This window comes from Eschrichtius robustus, chromosome 4 (assembly GCF_028021215.1).
Source record: "Eschrichtius robustus isolate mEscRob2 chromosome 4, mEscRob2.pri, whole genome shotgun sequence".
NCBI lineage: Eukaryota > Metazoa > Chordata > Mammalia > Artiodactyla > Eschrichtiidae > Eschrichtius > Eschrichtius robustus.
The window spans coordinates 1,299,426-1,320,996 of record NC_090827.1 but is presented as its reverse complement, the minus strand read 5'-3'; the positions used below and the strand labels follow the sequence as shown (position 1 = coordinate 1,320,996).

At 37.2% G+C, this 21,571-nt stretch overlaps 1 protein-coding gene across 2 annotated transcripts in view; it reads left to right on the top strand.

Annotated features, from left to right (window-relative positions):
- Nucleotides 1-21,571, top strand: part of PDGFC (platelet derived growth factor C) — a 219,625-nt gene that overhangs the window by 114,159 nt on the left and 83,895 nt on the right. For both annotated transcript variants that reach the window (XM_068542379.1, XM_068542378.1), the window contains exon 2: nt 15,424-15,619. In XM_068542379.1, the coding sequence (XP_068398480.1) occupies nt 15,424-15,619 (196 nt within the window). The remainder of the gene's footprint in view (nt 1-15,423; nt 15,620-21,571) is intronic.

The window sequence follows — 21,571 nt, the reverse complement described above, 5'->3', positions numbered from 1 at the left end:
GTATATATGTATATATGTGTGTGTATGTATGTATATACATATGTATATATTTTATTTACTCCAAAACTCAAGTTAGTCTTTCAGAATAATTTTCTTTTTTAATCCCTGATTGCTAAATTGTTTACTTTTTTGCACTGATGCTGTTTTACCAAAATGGTTCTGTGTTTGTTTTGCTTTATAATGGACAAGTTATTTTTGAGCAAAGGCTTCTTAGCCTTGATTTCATAGATAAAAGGTGCATGGATAGTTTCTAGGGGCTGGATGGATACTCTGAAATTATATGCTATTTTGTGAAAATTATGAGAGTCTGTATTTAGATATATAATTTTCTGGCTTGAACATTCATATCTTTCATCAGATTCTCAAGACTTTCTCAAGCCACGGTTTAAAAGGATCAAAAAATAGCTCTTGTTATACTTGTTTCATCAGTTCAACATTCTTGAGGAATCCTGGTTTTATAATTGGAGCAATTGTAAAGGAACAGAGGATTATAGGCATTATTTAGCAAATTATATCAAGGTTTGTTTTCTGTCTCAACAACTTCCTACATTATTATATTCTGTATAGACCAGCCTATATCATGCTCTTCACCATAATGGTGCTATTGTATTATCCCACCAGCCCATAATGCTCACAATCAGTTCTTAACATTACCTTTTATACCTCTCATCTGGCACAGAAAAATTAAAGCATAAAGCTAACTAAAACACGTTTTGATCTTGGAATCGTGTAAGAAAGGGAATTGTGAAGTGAAAATCTCAACTTTGTCCGTGTTTCGTATATATGTGTTTCTAAAGTCTGACCAAGAGAATGGGGATTTTATTTTTTAAAATAGGTACTTGACTTTTGATTTCAGAAAGGGAAAAAGAGTTTCCTCCCTGAATATGATGCTCTGTGAATGAAATCTTACAGTTGCTTGAAGGTTTCTTTTAGAGATCTCAGAGATACGGTGAAGTAATTCCAAATATGAATTTAGTATAACTCAATTCCATAGAAACAGCTTTGATGGCATGGCAGTAGATTGCTGGCGTCTTTGCATATAATGTGAGGGATTTTGGTTGATTCTTCTAAAGGCCAGAGATCTTCAGAAAGCAGCAGTATGCCAGGAGTCTACCCACATGCCATCCTTTTTATCTACTGAACTTTCTTTGTAAATGTGTTTGCAGCTGAAACATGGGCCTTTACCCCGGACAGCTCAGCCAGTCAACAAATATTTATTAAGTGTCTGTTTTGGGGGAGGTGCTATGTTATTTTGCGGGGGGGGGGGGGGATACCTTAGGGAAAAAAAACAAACAATGAAAACAAAGCAAAACAAAAACCTAAGCAACATCCATGATCTTCTGGAGTTTGTTAATGAAATTACACACAGATACTTTAAAAATTGAATAATCAAGTAAGCAAATGAATATATACGTGAGACAGCACTCACTGTGAAAGGTAAGCAGTTTTTACTTTTAGTATAGCTTCATTTTTCTATACTTTTTAACCCTAATGCTAAAGTACCTTTTTTTTTTTTTTGGATTTATTTTTTTTGACTTAAATTTCATTTTATTTTTGGGTCCATAGTAAACTACACTGTCCATTTCCCTGAGTTAAAAATTCAGAGAATTAAGAGCTAAACTGTTAAAACCAGTTCAAGCACTATCTTTTTTTTTTTTTTAACATCTTTATTGGAGTATAATTGCTTTACAATGGTGTGTTAGTTTCTGCTTTATAACAAAGTGAATCAGTTATACATATACATATGTTCCCATATCTCTTCCCTCTTGCGTCTCCCTCCCACCCTCCATATCCCACCCCTCTAGCTGGTCACAAAGCACCAAGCTGATCTCCCTGTGCTATGCGGCTGCTTCCCACTAGCTGTCTATTTTACATTTGGTAGTGTATATATGTCCATGCCACTCTCTCACTTCGTCCCAGTTTACCCTTCCCCCTCCCCATGTCCTCAAGTCCATTCTCTAGTAGGTCTGCATCTTTATTCCCGTCTTGCCCCTAGGTTCTTCATGACCATTTTTTTTTTTTTTTTTAGATTCCATATATATGTGTTAGCATACGGTATTTGTTTTTCTCTTTCTGACTTACTTTACTCTGTATGACAGACTCTAGGTCCATCCACCTCACTACAAATAACTCAACATCATTTCTTTTTATGGCTGAGCAATATTCCATTGTATATATGTGCCACGTCTTCTTTATCCATTCATCGGTCGATGGACTAAAGTACCTTTTAAATGATCTTTTATCTTCTCCCAATTAATAAGGAATTTATCATTTGTTAAGGAGTACCAAATTCTGGAAGCTGTTTATAGTTAGAGGTAGAATTAATGTCAAACTTATTGGTCCAAGCACTGGAATGGAGCCAAAATCCAGCAAATCAGCAATAATAGGTAAAAATGTCTCCCGATTCCTTGGTAGTATTAGAAAGAGCTCACAAATAACCCATTAAAAAGTGGTTAAACAGAGGAAGTTATTAGGATTGTGATTTTTGCTGTTTTGTCGTTTTAACTTACCTTGAAATAAAGTACTGTGAAAGTAATAGGTATTACCAAGTTTATGAAAACAAAAAGTTCTCCTCGGTGTGCTGAGTTGACTAAAGATGATAAGAGGAAAACATACACTTAAGAATTCATCACACAGATGTTCAGGGGGAAAGATTTCCTGATTTAGACACAAAAGACCTGGACTGACGGTTAATGCTGTCATTTGTCATTAGGGTAACCATGTGCCCAGGTTGTCTGGGGACCGTCCTGGTTTATATCTGCGGTCCTGACACAGTTAATAATACTGCCCTCTTTCAGGCTTAAAAATGTGTTGGTTTGGGCAAGAAATTATATGGCCAACTTACTGTGACGACCAACTCTATTTTTACAATAATAAAGTTTGCGTAATACATTTGGTCTTTCAGGCTGTTGAGGTAGCCGGAAGAAACCTGTGTATAAGAAAACATTTTGTAATCTGAGCATCATTTATAAGAACTAGAAAGAGGTATATAAATATTAGTGTGTTCATTTGGGCAGAGAGACTACAGTGACTTGTATACAGAGGGTGGTTTTATTTTAGTCATTCATTCTCGGACAAATTTGGTATTACTCTTGTTTAAGTGGTTGTATAATGCCCTAGTTTCCCAGAATATGTTATGTTGAAATCGAGGCACAACAGGACAACGAAGAATATTGAAACCTAGATTTTACTTGTGAAGAGGATAAGGGGTAGATTCAAGGTCCCTTTATCAGTAGGAAGGAGAAACTTAATTCTGCCTAAATCTGAGAAGCCATTAACTAAGCGTCGTGTGGACCACCGAGCCTTGGCAAGCAAGAGTCAGCTCACCATTTGGAACTTTTAAAAATACAGTTTCTGGGACAAGATATTAGGGGGATAGTTATTACTACTTCACAGGTTTGTTAAAAAAAATATTCAAGAGATAATGTATACGGAAACATCGGGTCTGTAACCTGCAATTTTGAGTAGCTGCTTAATAAATACTAGTTGAGTAAATGCACAAGATCTGGGAAGAATGAAGCGTTAAGGGAATATATCCTACAAAATAATGCTCTTTCTTTAATTTTTTTCTATGCCAGCCAAGACCTCTCCCTTATAGCTTGTTACGAATGACCATGAATACAAGTTCATTTGACTGACTCAGATAACACTTATTACAAGCTTTGTGTGTCTTCTCAATCATTCAAACTATTTTTACTTCCAAAATCTGAAACTGAAGATTCTGAACCCCCTAGCTTAGGACTTGAGGTCACCAAAAGACTCAATTTTACTATCTCCATCTACTGGCAGGGAGGAACTATCCCCAAGCATCTGGACTGGCATAGAAAAGAGACGAAAAAACATTTAAAAGGTAAGCGGAACATATATTTTATTTACTCTCCACTTTAAACTTTCCTTATACACGCTTGACATAATCTCACGTGATTAAGGTTTATACAATGAACCCTATTAAAGCAGAGAATTTCTTTAGATGGGATCACATTCTTACCTGATTCTTCGACACGAGCAAGTGTAGACTTGACTGTTTTCCTTTCATAGCGGGAGTCCTCTCACATCCTTGTACTTCTAAATGTCTGTCCACTTGTGCCACTGCTTCAGGGCTGTTTTCATATTCCTAATAATCTGCAAACTGCAGCATGCTTACTGAAACGTCTCTGTTCTCAGTTGTGTATTCTCTGACGTGTTCAAGGGAACGTCCCCTGGCTATTATTTTGGCTGTTATGGTGTAGAGAGAGTAGCAGGGTGTTTCTCAAAGTGTAATTGATTATTCTGGTGTTTCTTAGAGTTTTTTTCCATCCTTCATTGATACTTACTTTCTTTGGCACAACTTACCGAATAAAAGGTTCTTGTTAATTCCTGCGTAAAAGTCTTAATGCATTTTTTTTATATCAGGGGCTTTTGCTCGGTATGTTGCTTCCCCATCATAAATCTTTTGTTCCGGTTGACTTTTAACAGGATTACAACATTGCAATCAAATTTGAAAGTATGATGACTGCTATAAAATAAATATTTTGACGGTTTGTGTGGCTGTGTAGGAATAGATCTCTGTAAATTTAAATCATGCGTTTTAAGTGATTAGTGTAGTTGTTCTTCAGGCTTCTGTTATGAATATCTTTCTTTAAAAAGCCTGATCTCTACTGGAAAATAAGAGTGAGAGATAGCCACATGTCAAGATAATTAGTATTACTACAGTTGCTGTAATTAAATTAAGTACAATTTGTACTTTTTCTCCTGTTAGTTTTCTCCTGCTTCCCCTCACTCCCTGGGCATGTGTTTCCATAACTTTGTTCCATTTCTTTGGACAACGTTCGATTTCTTTCAGAAGAGGAATGGATGGATTTATAGGAAACATGGGTGGAGAGCTTTCAGCATCAAAATCAGATTTCATGGGCAAGAATTTTCAAGGAAATGCTCTGTTGAGACAGGTCTGTTCCCTTGCTGGGAGGTCACGAATGCAGCTGGTCCATTTGCTGGCTGGGGATTACACTCACGTAAACAGTGCAAATACCATGCAGAAGGATTCTTAATCTTCTTGTGGCATCTGACACCGTCCAATCTGACAGACGTATCCTGAGTCTTCCCTGAGATCAGAAGCTAGGGGAGTAGGTATTTTTGAGTAATGTTGAAGGAACCGGTGATAAAGAGTGTCAGAGAATCATCCCTTCTCACAAATGAAACTTCCAGTGGACTCTGTAACGTTCAGTTCAGTTCCTGCTTTGAAACTGTATTCAAAATTCAAAATATGTACCTTCTTGACTCTGTCCCATTCTGTGTTTCAGCTCCTCTTTTTAGACTGCTCGACTCTGGATCTTTGGTTTGATTTTAAAACTATTGTCATACAACTAGCTGTTGCTGAAGAGTTCTGCTAACGGTTATATTCAGGCCAATTATTCGACATCTTCATGTTTGTGCTTATTTACTCCCTTATAATAGCCCAACTAGATGATAAAATAATATAAGCTGAGATGAAATAGCTTGGGCATGATTTGGTATCTCCTGGTCATTATTAAAAAATGCCCTTGCTTTGAGAAATAAAATTTAAGTAATTTATTTCCCCACCAAAATTATGTGTTTTATTGGTATTATTAATTTGCGACTTCCACTTCTTTTAAAAGTCTCCCAGTTGTGTTTTATACACATTCTAACATCACTTTACGATTGAGGACAGTTGCTGGCTGTGGAGGGTGGGGTAGGGAGGTGATGTTTTCCAGCAGGGCAGAATGGTTGGAATATTCATGAGCATAAGTCTGCTTAAACGTGGCCTGTGAAGGGCAATCACGTCCAGTGTAACTGCTTTTCACTTATTCCTGCTGTCTTGATGTGGAATGACTACTGAAACCAAAGGTCCTGCTGCAGATGTAACTTGTAAATCTCAAATGTTGCTTATGGAAAGAGCTGCAAACCCAAACGCTCTCCATTATTGAGAGTGTTTAATTAATAACATTTAAAACATAAGATGGGAGGACACGGTTTGTGTAGAAGTGACCAAATTTATTATTTTTCCTGTCTTTGGATGTTATTCATAAGAAACTCATAGGCTCATTACCTGTAAATTATATGCATTCATCTTTAATGATAAATATAATTAGGAAGCAGCAAAGTCTCATTTTTCAACACTGATGATGGGCTGAAATAGGGTCCTATTTTATTGTTTCTTAGAAATCATTTATTTTGCCTAATTCAGAGTTTAACATAAGAGAGAATTTTAAACGTACTTTAAAAATTCACTTAAGTCATATACGAATGGCCTTATTTAACGAGTAAGTCTGTACTGATTACTGTGTCATTATTATTTTCCTTGATGCATTTTAAACATCTTCCCGTCAAAGTGTCACTACTGTATCTAGACGTTGTGTGTTCACAAAGAAATAGGTCACTGCTTTCCACATTTGAAATTGCTGGTAAATTCCATCTGAATGTTGTAAATTATACGTCCAGTGCAGATACAATATACTGACAGATCCTGAGTCTCCAAATGGATTAGGTTATTTATTGGACATATCTTTTCTTAAATAAGCATACTTGTTTGTTTAGGGGTTAAGTAATATGAATTTGCGCTTAATCGTGTGTCATAATATTTCACGTAAATACATTTCGCTGCTTAAAATATTTCAGAGCTCCTGGTATTTAATGTAAACTTTCTACACTGAATAATAGTTTTAATTCAACAGGAGAGTCAATTAAATATTGAAAAAATGAAATCAATAGTGAATCTTTAAAGTGAATGTTTCTTTTATTCCTCATTTGTCTCTGTTCTACATTCTGGTTTTAGCCGCCTTGTGGTATGTAAAATAATGCACAATTTAATGCAGAATAAAAACTAATAGCATTGCCTAAACATGTTTCTGTGTAATGGTGTGTGTAACGTGTGTGTATAGAATTATATTCGTTACTAACTGGTGTGCAGTAAAGGCTTTAAGGAGATTCTGTGTTTATGTACTTGGCGATTTATCCTGCAGCGTAAGAGGTAAGAAGATTATTGCCAGTGTGTCTCCCATAATTGAGCCTTCACTGAAAATGTTATGTCATACCCCATTGTATAAAACCCAAATAGGTTATTTTTACCACTACCTTAAGGCTAAAATACCATGCTGTCAAATCATTACCATTTCTACATCTCGTGCCTCAACAGCAGAAGAACTTTATAGATCTTACTTGCCGTGTCCTTTGTAACATTAATCCAGATATTTTCAAGCATGAACAGGGAACACCAGTAATAATCACGCCAGGATAATGGGCCTGAACCACGGCCCATTTTGATTTTGGTCGCATGCGTAAAAATCTTAACTCTAACTTAAATGATAGTAAAGAGTGATTTGTTTAGTCATGTACCTGAGAAGCCCAGAGATGGGCTGAATTTGCTGTGTGGTTTGAGCTGGGATCTGGCTCCACTTTGCTGTACTGCTGTGTGTCTGTCTACTTCTGTGCATTGACTTTTCCATCAGACTGGATTCTAATATGACAGCTTATTGGCTACAGCAGCCCTGGACCTTACTTCTGCGCCCAACATGGTCTAAGCCCCAACTGTTGAGGGAAGGAAAAAAAAAAAGCCATTGGATTCACTCTGATTGGCCCCTTAGAGCCATCCATGCATTGAGGGAAATGGACTCGTGTTGATTTTCCAGGCATATTTCTGGGTAGGGTCAACCAGGGCGGCCTCACGGTGCTGGTGGGCAGGGGGAGGGATGCTGGGTAGATGCTCATGGGGTAAACTTTCCCTCGTTGCACTTGGAAGTTTTGCTCTGAACTTCTCAACGTGGGCCCTCGTTTCTTACCATTGCTCATAGGTAGGTAGGAGGCTTATGGCTGAATTCTTTTGCTTCTTTTTAGATACAAAAGAATTCAAACCTCTTTTTTAGAGCTAGGGCCAAGTCAACGAAATGGCATAATTTCTACAAAGTTGTCCTCTTTCCTCCTCTTCAGTCAACCTGTAGAAGGGATCAGAAATTTGCATCACTGCTGAAAAATTACTGCTTCTTGCTTCATCAGTTTGATCTTTGTGAAACTGGATTCCTTATACATCTTGACCCATTTTGCATTATCTTCCATAGCAATCTTCCATTTGCTAACATCACAAAAACTGGATACCTGACAATAAACTTTCTTTCTCACTGTGTTTGAATTAGGCCGAATATGATGGACAAAGTTTCTCCTTCACGTACATACTGATTTGTAATTATCAAGGTGGTTAGTTTATACGAGCATCGTTTCATATGAGCTTTAAAACAGTCTCTGATTATCTCTAGTTTATAAAAAAATAAACCCTGGTATCAAGTGTCTTGCCTAAAATAACAGATTTTTTTTAAAATTAATTAATTACTTTATTTATTTTTGGCTGCATTGGGTCTTCAGTGTGGCTCGCGGGCTCTAGAGCTCAGACTCAGTAGTTGCGGCGCACAGGCTTAGTTGCTCCGCGGCATATGGGATCTTCCCGGACCAGGGCTCAAACCCGTGTCCCCTGCATTGGCAGGTGGATTCTTAACCACTGCGCTACCAGGGAAGTCCCAAAATAACAGATTTTTATTATCAACTGATTCATAGTTCAGAGTTAAGATAAAGTAATGGCAATAATTGTGGCATTCTCAGTGTGGTAAAATTATAAAACACGTTTTATTTTAAAATGAGTTAGTGTGTTCAGAAAATGGCAAATCTCAGTAATGAGTAATCTGTCACCTTCAGCTGAAATATATATGTAGGTTATAATAGATGAACTTGGAGTAAAATATGAATTAAGGGACTTTAATTGGGGAGGAATGTACATTGTAAAAGCCTCTTATTCTCATATGTATAGTCTCTGGAAACTTATGAATGAAGGATGGAATGTTGAAACTGTTTTATTGCCAAGTTCCAAGATATCAAGTTTCTTTATACTAACAATATGTATTATGTGGTGCCATGTGCCAGGCACAGAGCTAGACACTGGTTACAGACTTCACAATCAGTTTTGTCTAGAAGATTTTCTACCTCACTAGAAGTTCACAGTGTGGCAGAAAAGAAAGAAACGTCAGCCCACACGTGGTGATTAAAATATGCCGTCCTACACAGAGAACAGACTTGTGGTTGCCAAGGGAGAGGGGGTGGGAGAGGGGTGGATTGGGAGTTTGGGATTAGCAGATGAAAACTCTTATATAGGAAGGATAAACCACAAGGTCCTACTGTATAGCATAGGGAACTATATCCAGCCGCCTGGGGTTAAACCATAATGGAAAAGAATATAAAAAAGAATGTATATATAGGTATAACTGAATCACTTTGCTGCACAGCAGAAATTAACACAACGTTGTAAATCAACTATACTTCAATAAAATAAATTTTAAAAAACGCAGCCCTAAAGGAATGTACAAAGGGAATTAAGGATTACATTCCATCAAACGTGACATCTGAAGTGGGTTTTGATAATTGAATATGTATTTACTAGAATACCTAGTCTAGGAATGATACTAAATTACAGTCCTAGAGGTTGTCACATTAAGAGGACAAGGCTTTGTCTTGCTCTGATGTCCCAAGCCCTTGGTACAGCACATGAAACATAATAGGTTCTCAATATATGATTTTTTTTTTCTTTTTTTTTAAAACTTTTGGGGTTTTATTTATTTATTTATTATTTATTTATGGCTGTGTTGGGTCTTCGTTTCTGTGCGAGGGCTTTCTCCAGTTGCGGCGAGCGGGGACCACTCTTCATCGCGGTGCGCGGGCCTCTCACTGTCGCGGCCTCTCTTGTTGCGGAGCACAGACTCCAGACGCGCAGGCTCAGTAGTTGTGGCTCACGGGCCCAGTTGCTCCGCGGCATGTGGGATCTTCCCAGACCGGGGCTCGAACCCGTGTCCCCTGCATCGGCAGGCAGATTCTCAACCACTGCGCCGCCAGGGAAGCCCTATGATTTTTGACTATTCATTCCCTTGAGGAATAAAATGATTATCTTCTGGAATAAATTCAAGAATTTCAAATGGGCATATTTTAAATAATTGCATTTCTTTTTATGGCTTACTTAATATAGCAATCTCTTCTTTTATTTTTCCTTAGTGAACATTTATTTTTGTAATTTGTAAACAGTTTGAGGTAGACAACACTAACTTTTTTTGATTGTCTTTATTTTATTTTGCTATTGTTTTAAAGTATGGGAAACTAGACGGAGCCAATAAGAAAACAAAAACTTGAGTCTCCGTTTTTTTGTATTATTGTATTAAGTATTATTGTACTTTTGTGTTTAGTCAGAATTTAAAATATTAAGCATGAAAACAAGGTACTTCTATATAGTTTGGAATTTATGGAGAGAGATTTGTTTGCGCTGTGGAGTTCAAGTATACGTTCTCTCTACAGAATCAAGTAAGATTAGGTGAGATTACCCTGGATTTTCTAGGTAAAAAGTGCCAATTTATGGAGCCAGTGAAACTAGCAACAAATACATATACATATGTATGTGTGCATGTATATATATGTTAAATGATTTTAACTAACTTTTGTTAAAAGTGAAATTGGTTAATTAAGAGTTAGTGAGATTGAAAATGGAAATAGCCGTATAAAAAACTAGCAAGATTAAGATAAAGAAGGATTATCACAGGCAAAAAAAAAAAAAAAGAAAAAATAGTGAACAGACCAAAGCACAAATAAGACCAGGAAGGATTTGGAAATAGGTGCACCTGACTATTACAGAAATACCTTTTCTAACGCAATTTGAAGATAACATATATTTGGAAGTAAACGCATCAGAAATCTCATAAGACACCTGTGAAATCTACCAGTTTATGGGGACACATCCCTACGCCCTCCCTATGTGAACAGGAACCGGAATTCTTCAGAGCTTAAAGCTAAACCAAAACTGGAGGCCTTTCTTTTTACCTCATTCTTAATCCTCCAGGTCGTTTCTGCTATAGCCAACTTAAAGCATTAGCATGGAGAAGGACATGGATGGTTTCTCTTTCTTTAGGAATTATATCTTGTCCACAGACTTTTTTTTTTTTAATGTTTATTTATGTGTTTATCTTGGCTGCTCCGGGTCTTAGTTGCGGCGTGCATGTGGGATCTAGTTCCCTGACCAGGGATGGAACCTGGGCCCCCTGCATTGGGAGCGTGGAGTCTTACCCATTGGTCCACCAGGGAAGTCCCTACAAAACTTCTTTTTTGATGTTATCTTTTTACACAATACAGCTTTTCAAGCATTAAATTTTTTTATTGCTTTTCGTGATTCTCTTACTCCTTCCCTCTTTCGTTCTTAATAAATATACTTTTAAAGGGGCTAACAGTCTGAAATGCATGGCAAATATTATGAAATTGCTTTGGTTTTACTGTTAACTTATTGAATACATACAGATGTGTAATGATTCTTCATAACTGAATTGTATGTGAACATATATAGTCAACAATTTTACAGTATTCATATTATTAATCTCCCTTCTTTTCCTCTTCTATTGTTATTTCATGTTAGTTTTCAATACTCTGACCTCAAGGAGGGTTGGGAAGGATAATATGAAATGGTGTTAATTTTAATTTTTAAAATTTAGTGTTTATATATATATTTTCACTTTTCATGCTGTCTTATCTGGATGAACAAGACTTATTCTTGTTGAGGATGCATTGCAAGGAGCATGTTGTAGATACGTTAATGATTGCTGACAAACATTTGTTTCATTTCTTTGGTACTTTCTTTGAGTGTACTGTCCATTGTTTAGGAAAAGCAAACGTTCAACAAAGTAGTCATAAAATAGGTACTTGTCTCATCCCTAAAATCCTAGTAAAGTTCTGGGTTTGGAAAGATGATTTTTTAAGCAACTGAACTACGAATGCAAAGTCTTATTTTGGTAGATACTACTCTTTGTTGCTTCTTTTTTTTTTTTTTTCTCTTCGATTATAGGCCTAGTTGTTTGAGATTTACATGTAACGTTGACAGTCGTGTGCAAATCATATGTATTTGGTGGCAAACCTCACTGCGTTCTGAGATGATTTTGGGGGAGCAGCAATTTAACTTAAAAGGAAATTTACAATTCTTTTACCACAAATAAGGCCTAGATTTTCAGCCTTTAAATTATGCTTAATTATAGTTTAATGGAATTGTGAACTATAAAGGAAACAATAAAGATGTAAACACAATCTAAGTATATACGTTTTAGCCATGAGCTTTTTTGACTGAAGATATAAAAATAGAATTCAGATCTTTTAGTAGCCATGTAGTTTACGCATATGAAAGTGTAAACACTGTTATATTTGTAAACAGTGCTGTGGATGATATAAGGCACTCTTTTTTTTTTTTTCTTTTTTGAGACAGAATGGGGCAAATAATAAATTTTAATAAATCTGATTGGAAAAAATTAATTCATTAAAAAAAATATTAGTTGCCAAAATGAGAAGGACTCTTGATATAAGCTACTGCTCTAAAATACCTCTGAAATATGTAGGCTATTGTATTAAAATTTAGATAGTGGGGAAATATCTCATTTTTGAAAGAAATCTTTGAAAACAGACAATATATTAATTTAATTTTAATAGTAGATTATAATCATTTTCTTTAAAACCTTGTCAGTATAGAGGAGAATTCATCTAACTTGGTAGATCCTTCTGTGTCCTTATGAGATATACTGGTGCTAAATTATGTGCACAGGAGAGGTATTGATTATTTGGTATATGTTAATATAACCAATGGCCATATCAAACATTAGCCCCCAATAAGAGGGAACATGCTTTTGCACAGGTTATAATTATAATTATAAATAATAATTATTTAATTTAAACATCCTATGGCACTTAAGGCATATTTACTAATATGATGATATTCCCCGTTATATGCACTGTATATATTCAAAGGAAATTATGTTTGTCTTTATTTTGTCTTAGACAATATAAAATCATACTTAACAGACTCACTGTTGAAACAGCTGAGTTTAAGAGAATGAAAAAGCTGCTTTAAGAACCGTAACTACACCTTGTTAAAATTATTTGGGGTGTTTTAACAATAAAACAGGTATTCTTTAAACCTAATCGTATTCTCACTACTAAATAACCCTTGACATTGTCTTTTGAATTCAAGAAGTTTCTTAGAGCATATTCTTAAGTTGCATTTTATCAGTGTGAAATGTGTATTTTGAGTCACATAAATAGTAAATGAAAAGTTGCTACAATTACTCTAAGTGCCGTTGAAGAACTAAGGGGAAAAAGACATACTTGCAAATCAAATAGCTTTGTGCACAACAGAAGGTGTATGAATTGTCTGCTGTTAGGTAAGAAATCACCACAAACCCGCAGTTTTAAACACCCTGTTTGCTCTCAGCTCTGGAGCTCAGAAGTCCAGGCCTGGGAGACTGGGCTTTTGCTCCAAGTTTTTACAAGACTAAAATCAAGGTATCAGCGAGATTCGATTCCTTTCTGGAGGCTGGTGAAGAGTCTGCCTCCGATTCATCGAGGTCTCTTGAGGTTTCAGGATAAAGCCCCCTCTTTCTCGGTACCTCTCAGCCGCCCACATCCTGGGCACACAACCTGCTCGCTTTCCAAGGCCACCACACAGAATTCCCCCCCCGTTGAGTCTCTTTCACACCTGGAATTTCTAAGATCAAGAAGGGCCGGCTTCTGTTAAGGGCTCACCCTATTAGGTTAGGCTCTTCCTATAACCTAACTTCTGGTTAACTCAGAGTTAACTGTGATCATGGGGGTAATACCCCATCCTTGTCACAGCTTCCACCCACTCAAGGCAGGGGCTCCTGACGCGTGACGGACATTGGGGGTCGCCTTAGAGTCTGCCTTCCAGAGCGGGAAGCAAGGTCATCGGTGTAAAATCATGGGGAGAACACGTGGAGTTGAAATACTGAGCAGGCAAGCTTGGCACTAAGGAGTCCGTTGGTTAAAAAGGAATTAGGATTCACAGATCCACACTACTGTCTATAAAACAGAGAACCAACAAGGACCCACTGTAGAGCACAGGGAACTGTACTCAGTGTCTTGTAATGACCTGTAATGGAAAAGAATCTGAAAAAAGTGGATACATATGTCTGTATAACTGAATCACTTTGCTGTACACCTGAAACTAACACAATACTGTAAATCAATTATATTTCAATTAAAAGGGAAGTAGGGTATGGAAGTGAAAGAATTGAAGAGGAAAAGGCAGAAAACCATAATAGAAAAAAAAAAAAGAGAAGAAAAATGAAGTTTAGTATAAAATGTCAATGATTTAATAGGCCTTAGACAACTCTGTATTGCACAGTTTGATGGGATGTACCTAAAAGGAGTCAATAAAATGAGAATTTTTTCATATTTCTGCAAGTAACTATGCATATATTGAGATTGGATGTTGGGAAATGGGCAAATAAAGGAAAAATGGTGCCTATAAAGTAATGATAGTCTTCTCTCTGTGTAATACTGCAAATACAAAGTTCAGTCTTATGAAGCATATCTCTAAATCATGAAAACTAATGAGGTATTGGTATAGTATAATATTGTTGTCCTGATGTTATGAGTATATCAAAGTTGAACAAAAAAACGTGTCAGGTGTTGTGCCATGCACATTACTTCATGTGTTCAAGGTGCAGTTTAGGACTTTTAAATTGTTTTAGAAATTGAATAAAAGAGTCTTTAAAAGGTTTTGTTTTTGTTTGTTTGTTTGTTTGTTTTTTTACTGGGATTTAGCAAACTTAATGGATTGGATTTTCATGGCCTGAAAAAGTGTAACTGTCTTACTTAGATTTTCTTTGTGTAGGTAAACAGCTGCTCATTTTCCAAATACCAATTATGTGTTTCCTCTCATTATGAACTCTCAGTTGGGTGGATATAAGAACACTTTTGTCTCTATGCTACTGTGTGTAAAATAGATAAACAACTGGGGCCTACTGTATAGAACAGGAAACTATATTCTATATCTTGTAATGATCTATAATGGAAAAGAATCTGAAAAAAAATCTATATATAAATGAATCATGTTGCTGTACCCCTGAAACACTGCAAGTCAACTATGCTTCAATAAAAAAAAGAACACTTTTGTCTCAACAAATTGTCTCAATTTGACCGTCCCTTCATCTCTCCCCCAACAATCTAAGCAAAAGAAAAAGATATTAATAACAATGTATTTTGGCGTTTCACCGTGTAAAAGGTTACCATGCCTAATAAACTTGGAAGCTATTTTATACTTCTCCTCTTAGAAATTTAAAATTCATGTTAGCCTTTTAAAGTCACTGAGAAGTCCTGCAACATTTCTTATACTTTCATATCTTTATAGACTGCTGTTAGTTCCCTTACAACAAGAAATTGACACCATTGCTTTGACCTCATTTCTTTTTTCTTTTTTCGAGTTCATTTAAGGGTTGAAATCATTCAGTAATTACAGTTCATGGGAAACTTTGGGCTTGTATTTGTTACCTTTTTTCAGAAGTTATTTTGAAACCTATAATTTTTGAAATGTCCGTTCTAAGTGTGTGTCTATGCTTATGTTTTTAATTTCAGGAGTACAAGATCCCCAGCATGAGAGAATTATTACTGTGTCTACTAATGGAAGTATTCACAGCCCACGGTTTCCTCATACTTATCCAAGAAATATGGTCTTGGTATGGAGATTAGTAGCAGTAGAGGAAAATGTATGGATACAGCTCACATTTGATGAGAGATTTGGGCTTGAAGACCCAGAAGATGACATATGCAAGTAAGTGATCATACTTGAAATTCCAACAGTGTAACAACTGTTACAGTCTTTCAAGTTGCTTCATTTTGAGGCTGTGATTTAAAATGGCATCTTTTGTTCTCTTATGTTTTTCTGATGATCCAAGAAATTTACAACCTTATTTAAGCTCTATCTACATCTGAAAGTAATTTGAGGTAATATATGGTAAAAAAAATTACATATAGAGTAAAACAATTTATAAAATAAGGAATAGAGAATAAAAAGCCAAGTAAAGGAATGTAGGTTGTGCCAGAGTTACCACTAGTGCCAAAACTTTTACATTTGAGCTTCCTTAGAGCCAAATCAATAAGATAAATAGTAAGGTATAAAAAGAAAGAGAAGTGTCCATGTATACATATTATGCATGGTGTCCGGTATCCATAGGTACACAAATAGATACATACATACACCCAGAACTAAGAGGTTTGAATATTTCATTCTAAGGAAGAAGTACAGCTCTGAAAGTAGAATTAGACATTTAGGCTAACATTATACTTGGCCAGGTAGAAATTTATCCTAATTCTCCTGGAAGCTTTCATGAACCAAAGTCAGCTGGAGTATTTCACCCACGCAAAAGACCACCTACCGTATGTCATACAAATATTACTCTTTAAATCCTATGTGAATATACTTGTCAAGGTTGGGTGGTCTCATGGAAGATTTTTCACTTCAGTGGCATTTGTATATCATGAAAATATTTTACTTGAGCTTCTTTGTGGGGTTCTTTATTTTCCCTTTGATATACAAGTTAAAAGAGAATTTTCTCTTTATGGTATATTACAGATAAATATTTCAATACAGATAAGATAAACTTTATACTTGCTGTCATCACAATTTGTATCTTTAACATTTATATATATTACATTGTTTTTTTCAAGTTCTTCTTTCTGTGGCTATGTGTTTCAGGTTATTTTTTCCCTTACATCTCTAATTTTAGGCTTTGAGAAGGATAAGTTATTCTAGCTGTTTTTGGAGATGGTGTTATTCAACCCTTCATTTTATAGATAAGCAAACAAGCCAGAGAAGTAAAGTAGCTGCCCTAGATCTCATTCATGTTTTATAACTCAACACGTACTAAAATCCATTTTTCTAACCCTCGTAGAGAGATGGTTTTTCAGCATGCTGTTCTACACCTCTTGCCTTCTTTTCATATGGACGATTACATAATGTTGTAAAAACTGCAGAGGGTTTAAGGTTTGGCCCTCCTTGCAAAGTAGCAGCTTAACCTACCACAGTTTCGTGGACGCTGATTGCGGACAGGGGGCTCCCGGGTCCGAGACAAAGGACCGGTGACAGCGGTGGCTGTGACAGGAGTTCTGTTCCCACAGGTCAGTGCCAGGAGGGCCATGTGACCCCTGCACGCCTGGCTGGACGTGTGACGGGACAGGCAGCGTCCTGTGTGCGTGCGTGTGTGCACGCGTGCGTGTGTGCACGCGTGTGTGTGATGCATGTGAACAGTTAGATCACAGAAGATAAACTATCGTCCAGAATGCCTAGCGTCGCCTGTGGCTCAACTTCACTCACCATGAGACTCGAGAAAAGTGACTCTTCCAGTAGTTCTGAAATCCCTTCTTTTTGTGCTTCCTTGATTTACCTTCCTATTATTCCTGCACATATAATCATTGTCTTAAGTTTTTCTGTTTTTCCTCGACCTCCCGATTTTCTCTGCAATTTTACCACATGTACACATCTCCCTGTGAACTAGCCTGTAAAAATTATGTTTTGCCTCTTTTGAAGTATATATCAGTGGGATAATACAACGTGCTTACTCCTGTGACTTGATGCAGTGCGATGTTTTTCGAGTTCACGTGGATGCAAAGAGCTTGGATCCTTTGCTGTCTGTGACGGACCGAACTCCCTTGTATAAATAGGCAACCTTTCTTATCTTTTCCGCTTTGATGAATGTCTGGCGTATTTCGAGCTCTCCTTGTCCAAAAGTGCAAGAAAACTTTCTTCGAATCTATAGCTAAGATTGGTATTGCTGTCTTAAGAAATTAATATTTTCAACTTCACGAGGTAGAGTTAAATTATTCTTAAAAGTGACCAATTTACAGTTCTACCAACAATATACAAAATTTTGTTTTTCTGCATTCTCCCCAACCTTTTGATTTGGCATTCTTTTAATTCTGGGTATTAGGGTAAGTGTAGAATTGTACCTTAATGTTAATTCCTATTTGTTTCTTCTAATTACCAGTGAGCTTGAAAATTTTCATATTGTTATTGGCTACTCAGATATCCTTTGCTGTGAAATGCCTGCTCATGTCTTTTGCCCAGTTTTTACTGGGATCTTTGGCTATTTAAACTTTGGTTTCCACATTTAAGTCCTCGATTCATCTGTAATTTATCTTATCGATGTGAGGTTTTTCACTAGGGTATCCCATGGAGTCCTGATGTCATTTATTGAATAGTCACACTTTCTTCCAATGATGTGCAAAGCCAGCTAACTTACAGGTCAGATTTTTGTATCTGATCTGGCCTGTTTCTCGGTTCTCTGTTCTGTTCCTTGGGTTTACTGTGCCCCACTGTGTACCAAACTGCCCCTGTCTCAATTACTGTAGCGTTACAGAAGCTGTGTGGTGGGGAAGTCGCCTCGTGTTCCTCTCCTTTTCAAGCGTTCTCACCATTTTACTTTTCAATATATGTTTTTACAAATAGGTTACCAAGTTCCTTGAAAACTCCTGTTGTGATTTTTATTGAAATAGCATTGCATGTATAGATCATTCTGGAAAGAATTGCCATCCTTATTGTAATGACCTTCCTGTCCTTGAGAACCTTATGCTTCTCCGATTATTTGGGTCTTCTTTATTGTCTGTACAGTTTTAAACTATTCGTTATAAAGATGTGATGCATCATTATTTAGATTTCTTTCTGTGGTCTCTTACTAAAATCCCTTTTTGAAAATTACATTTCTAATTGTATGTTGCTGGTATATAGAAAGGCAATCAATTTTTTAGTATCGATCTTATATCTAGCAAACTCGCTAAGCTCTTTATTTTAATAATTGTTCTGGCAATTATTTTGGGTTTGTGCAAAAAAAGATATGGTTCATGAAAAAGATTTCTTTCTTCCAGTCAGTTCTTTTTAGTCTTTTCTATTTCTTATTAAGTTGTTGATTGCATGAGGTGGTGTCTCTGACTTCCTGATTTTAGAGTTTGCTTCTTTAAAAAAAAATAAAGTTTAAACTTCGGAATAACTTTAGTTTTACATAATGTTGCCAAGATGGTACAGTTTCCATATTCCCAGGTTCCTCCCGTGTTACGTCTTCCGTCACCACCACATATTTGTGTAACTAAGACGCCAGCATTCATACAATGCCACTCACTGAACTACACGCTTCACTCAGATGTCAGCAGTGCGGTCACTCCGTGTGCTTTTTCTGGTTTAGGATCCTTTCCAGGATGAGCCTTGCATTTAGCCCTCAAGCCTCCTTAGTCGTCTCTGATCTGTGAGTTTTGCTTTTTGGTCTTTCATGGCCTTGACAGTTTTGAAGAGAAGTGGTCAGGCAATTTGTAGGAGAGGCCTCAGTTTAGGTTCTTCAGATGTGTCCTCGTGATTACACTGCGGTTATTGGTTTGGGGGCAGGGTTCCAAATAGGTAAGCTGCTCTTCCCCTCATATGGTGGCAGAGGGTACGTACTACCAACCGCACTCATCAGATGCTGTTAGCAATAATCACTCAGGTCAGGTGGGCTTCTCCTCGGGTGAGGGAGTACATTTCCCTTCCATATGCTATCATTTGGAGGGACGTGACTAAGTCCAGTCCACGTTCTAGGAGACAGTGATTAAGTTACACCTCCTAGAGGGGGGGATATATACATATACTACTGGGAATTCTTCAGTAAAGAAAATTTGTGCCGTTTCCTTTTCTTCCTTCCTTCCCTCCTTCCTTCCTTCCTTCCCTCCTTCCCTCCTTCCTTCCTTCCTTCCCTCCTTCCTTCCCTCCTTCCTCCCTTCCTTCCTTCCTTCCCTCCTTCCCTCCTTCCTTCCTTCCCTCCTTCCCTCCTTCCTTCCTTCCTTCCCTCCTTCCTTCCTTCCTTCCTTCCTTCGTTCCTTCCCTCCTTCCTTCGTTCCTTCCCTCTTTCCTTCCTTCCTTCCCTCTTTCCTTCCTTCCTTTCTTCCCTCCTTCCTTCCTTCCTTCCCTCCTTCCCTCCTTGCCTCCTTCCTTCGTTCCTTCCTTCCTTTATTTCTTCAATCATTTGTATCAGTATAGACTCACGGAGATTTATTTTATGCCCTGTGTTATAACGCAGTGCTATTGTTATTTACTTTGTTGTTGAAATCGTTTCATCCTTGGCCACTGGAAGTAAAAGATTTGCTGTTAACACATCGATATTGAATATGATGATTGATGAAGATTTTCTTATATTATTTGAAGTACTTTGTTTTTGTTTTGTTTTTTTTTTACTTTTCTAAGTGGCCTTTTTCCCCTTTGGGAGACATTTTTTTATTCATTTAATTTGGCTTTTAAAAATAAGTTACAGACATAATGACACTTTATACCTCACCATGTATCACCTGAGAACTAGGATATTTCCTTTGTGTTTTGAAAATCAGTATCACCTGCAAGAAATGTAACATTAACGTGAAACTATTACCTGATATATAGTTGATTTTCCAATGTTTCTCATGATCCCAATATGTTATCACTTCATTATTTGCTTTTTTCCTTATTATGTTTTGATTTGGGAATCAATCATTGATTGAAGTTGGTTATTGTAACTCTTTTCTTGCCTTTTCTTCGCTTTCATGACACTGATATTTGTGAACTATCCAGCCCGTTTGTTCTGTGGAATGTCTCTCAATTTCATTTCTGAGTGTGTCTTCATAATTAAGTCCTGCTGAAAGATTCTGGCCAGAATGTTCTCCAGGCGATGGGCACCTCGGACTGCTCATGCTGCTCTTTTTTTAATTTATTTGAAGATCAATTTATTTATTTATTTATTAATAAAATTTATTTATTTATTTATTTACTTATGGCTGCATTGGGCCTTCGCCGCTGCACGTAGGTGCTCCCCAGCCGCAGTGAGTGGGGGGCTGCTCCCCACCTCAGTGCGAGGGCCCCTCACCGCACTGGCCTCTCCAGCCACAGGCCCAGCAGCTGTGGCCCACGGGCTCTAGAGCACAGGCTCAGCAGTTGTGGCACGTGGGCTCAGTAGTTGTGGTGCGTGGGCTCTAGAGCGCAGGCTCAGCAGTTGTGGCGAACGGGCTTAGTTGCTCCGTGGCATGTGGGCTCTTCCCGGACCAGGGCTCGAACCCGTGTCCCCTGCATCAGCAGGCGGATTCTTAACCACTGCACCACCAGGGAAGTCCCTTGCTCACTTATTACATTTCCACGACACGAATTTGCTTTCTCAATCCAGTGTTCAATGCATCTTGCCAATTTTGATAATGTGGTATTTTTATTTTTGTCCATTTGAGGATTTTTATAACATCGATTGTTTTCTTCTTTTAAGCCACATGGGTCATATAGAAGCATATTGTTCATTTTCTACGTTAAATGCAATTTTTGTTACAGATTTCTAAATTAATTGTATTTTGGATAAAGAATATGGCCCGTTTGTCTGTGATTGTTCAAAATTTAATACTTGGCTTCACTTGCTTCAAGTTTTTCAAGTTTCCAAATGTGCTCTCGTTCCGTTACGGGTGCGGCACTGCACGTATGAACATCATGGCAAGTTTTGTAGCTGTGCTGGTCACAGCATCTGGGTCTTCCCTGATTTTGTTTTCTTCCTGGTGTAACAATTCCTGAGAGATAGGTGTCAAATACTCCTAATAGAGAATACATGTATTTATCAGTTTCACCTTGTAGGACTGTCCACTTTTGTGTTTATATGTTTTTAAATTGTGCTGGTTGGTGCAGGCAGGCTCAGAGACCTGCTCTTGTTTAATCTTTATTAATGTTTTGTTTTGACTTCAAAGTATATTGTGCCTAATA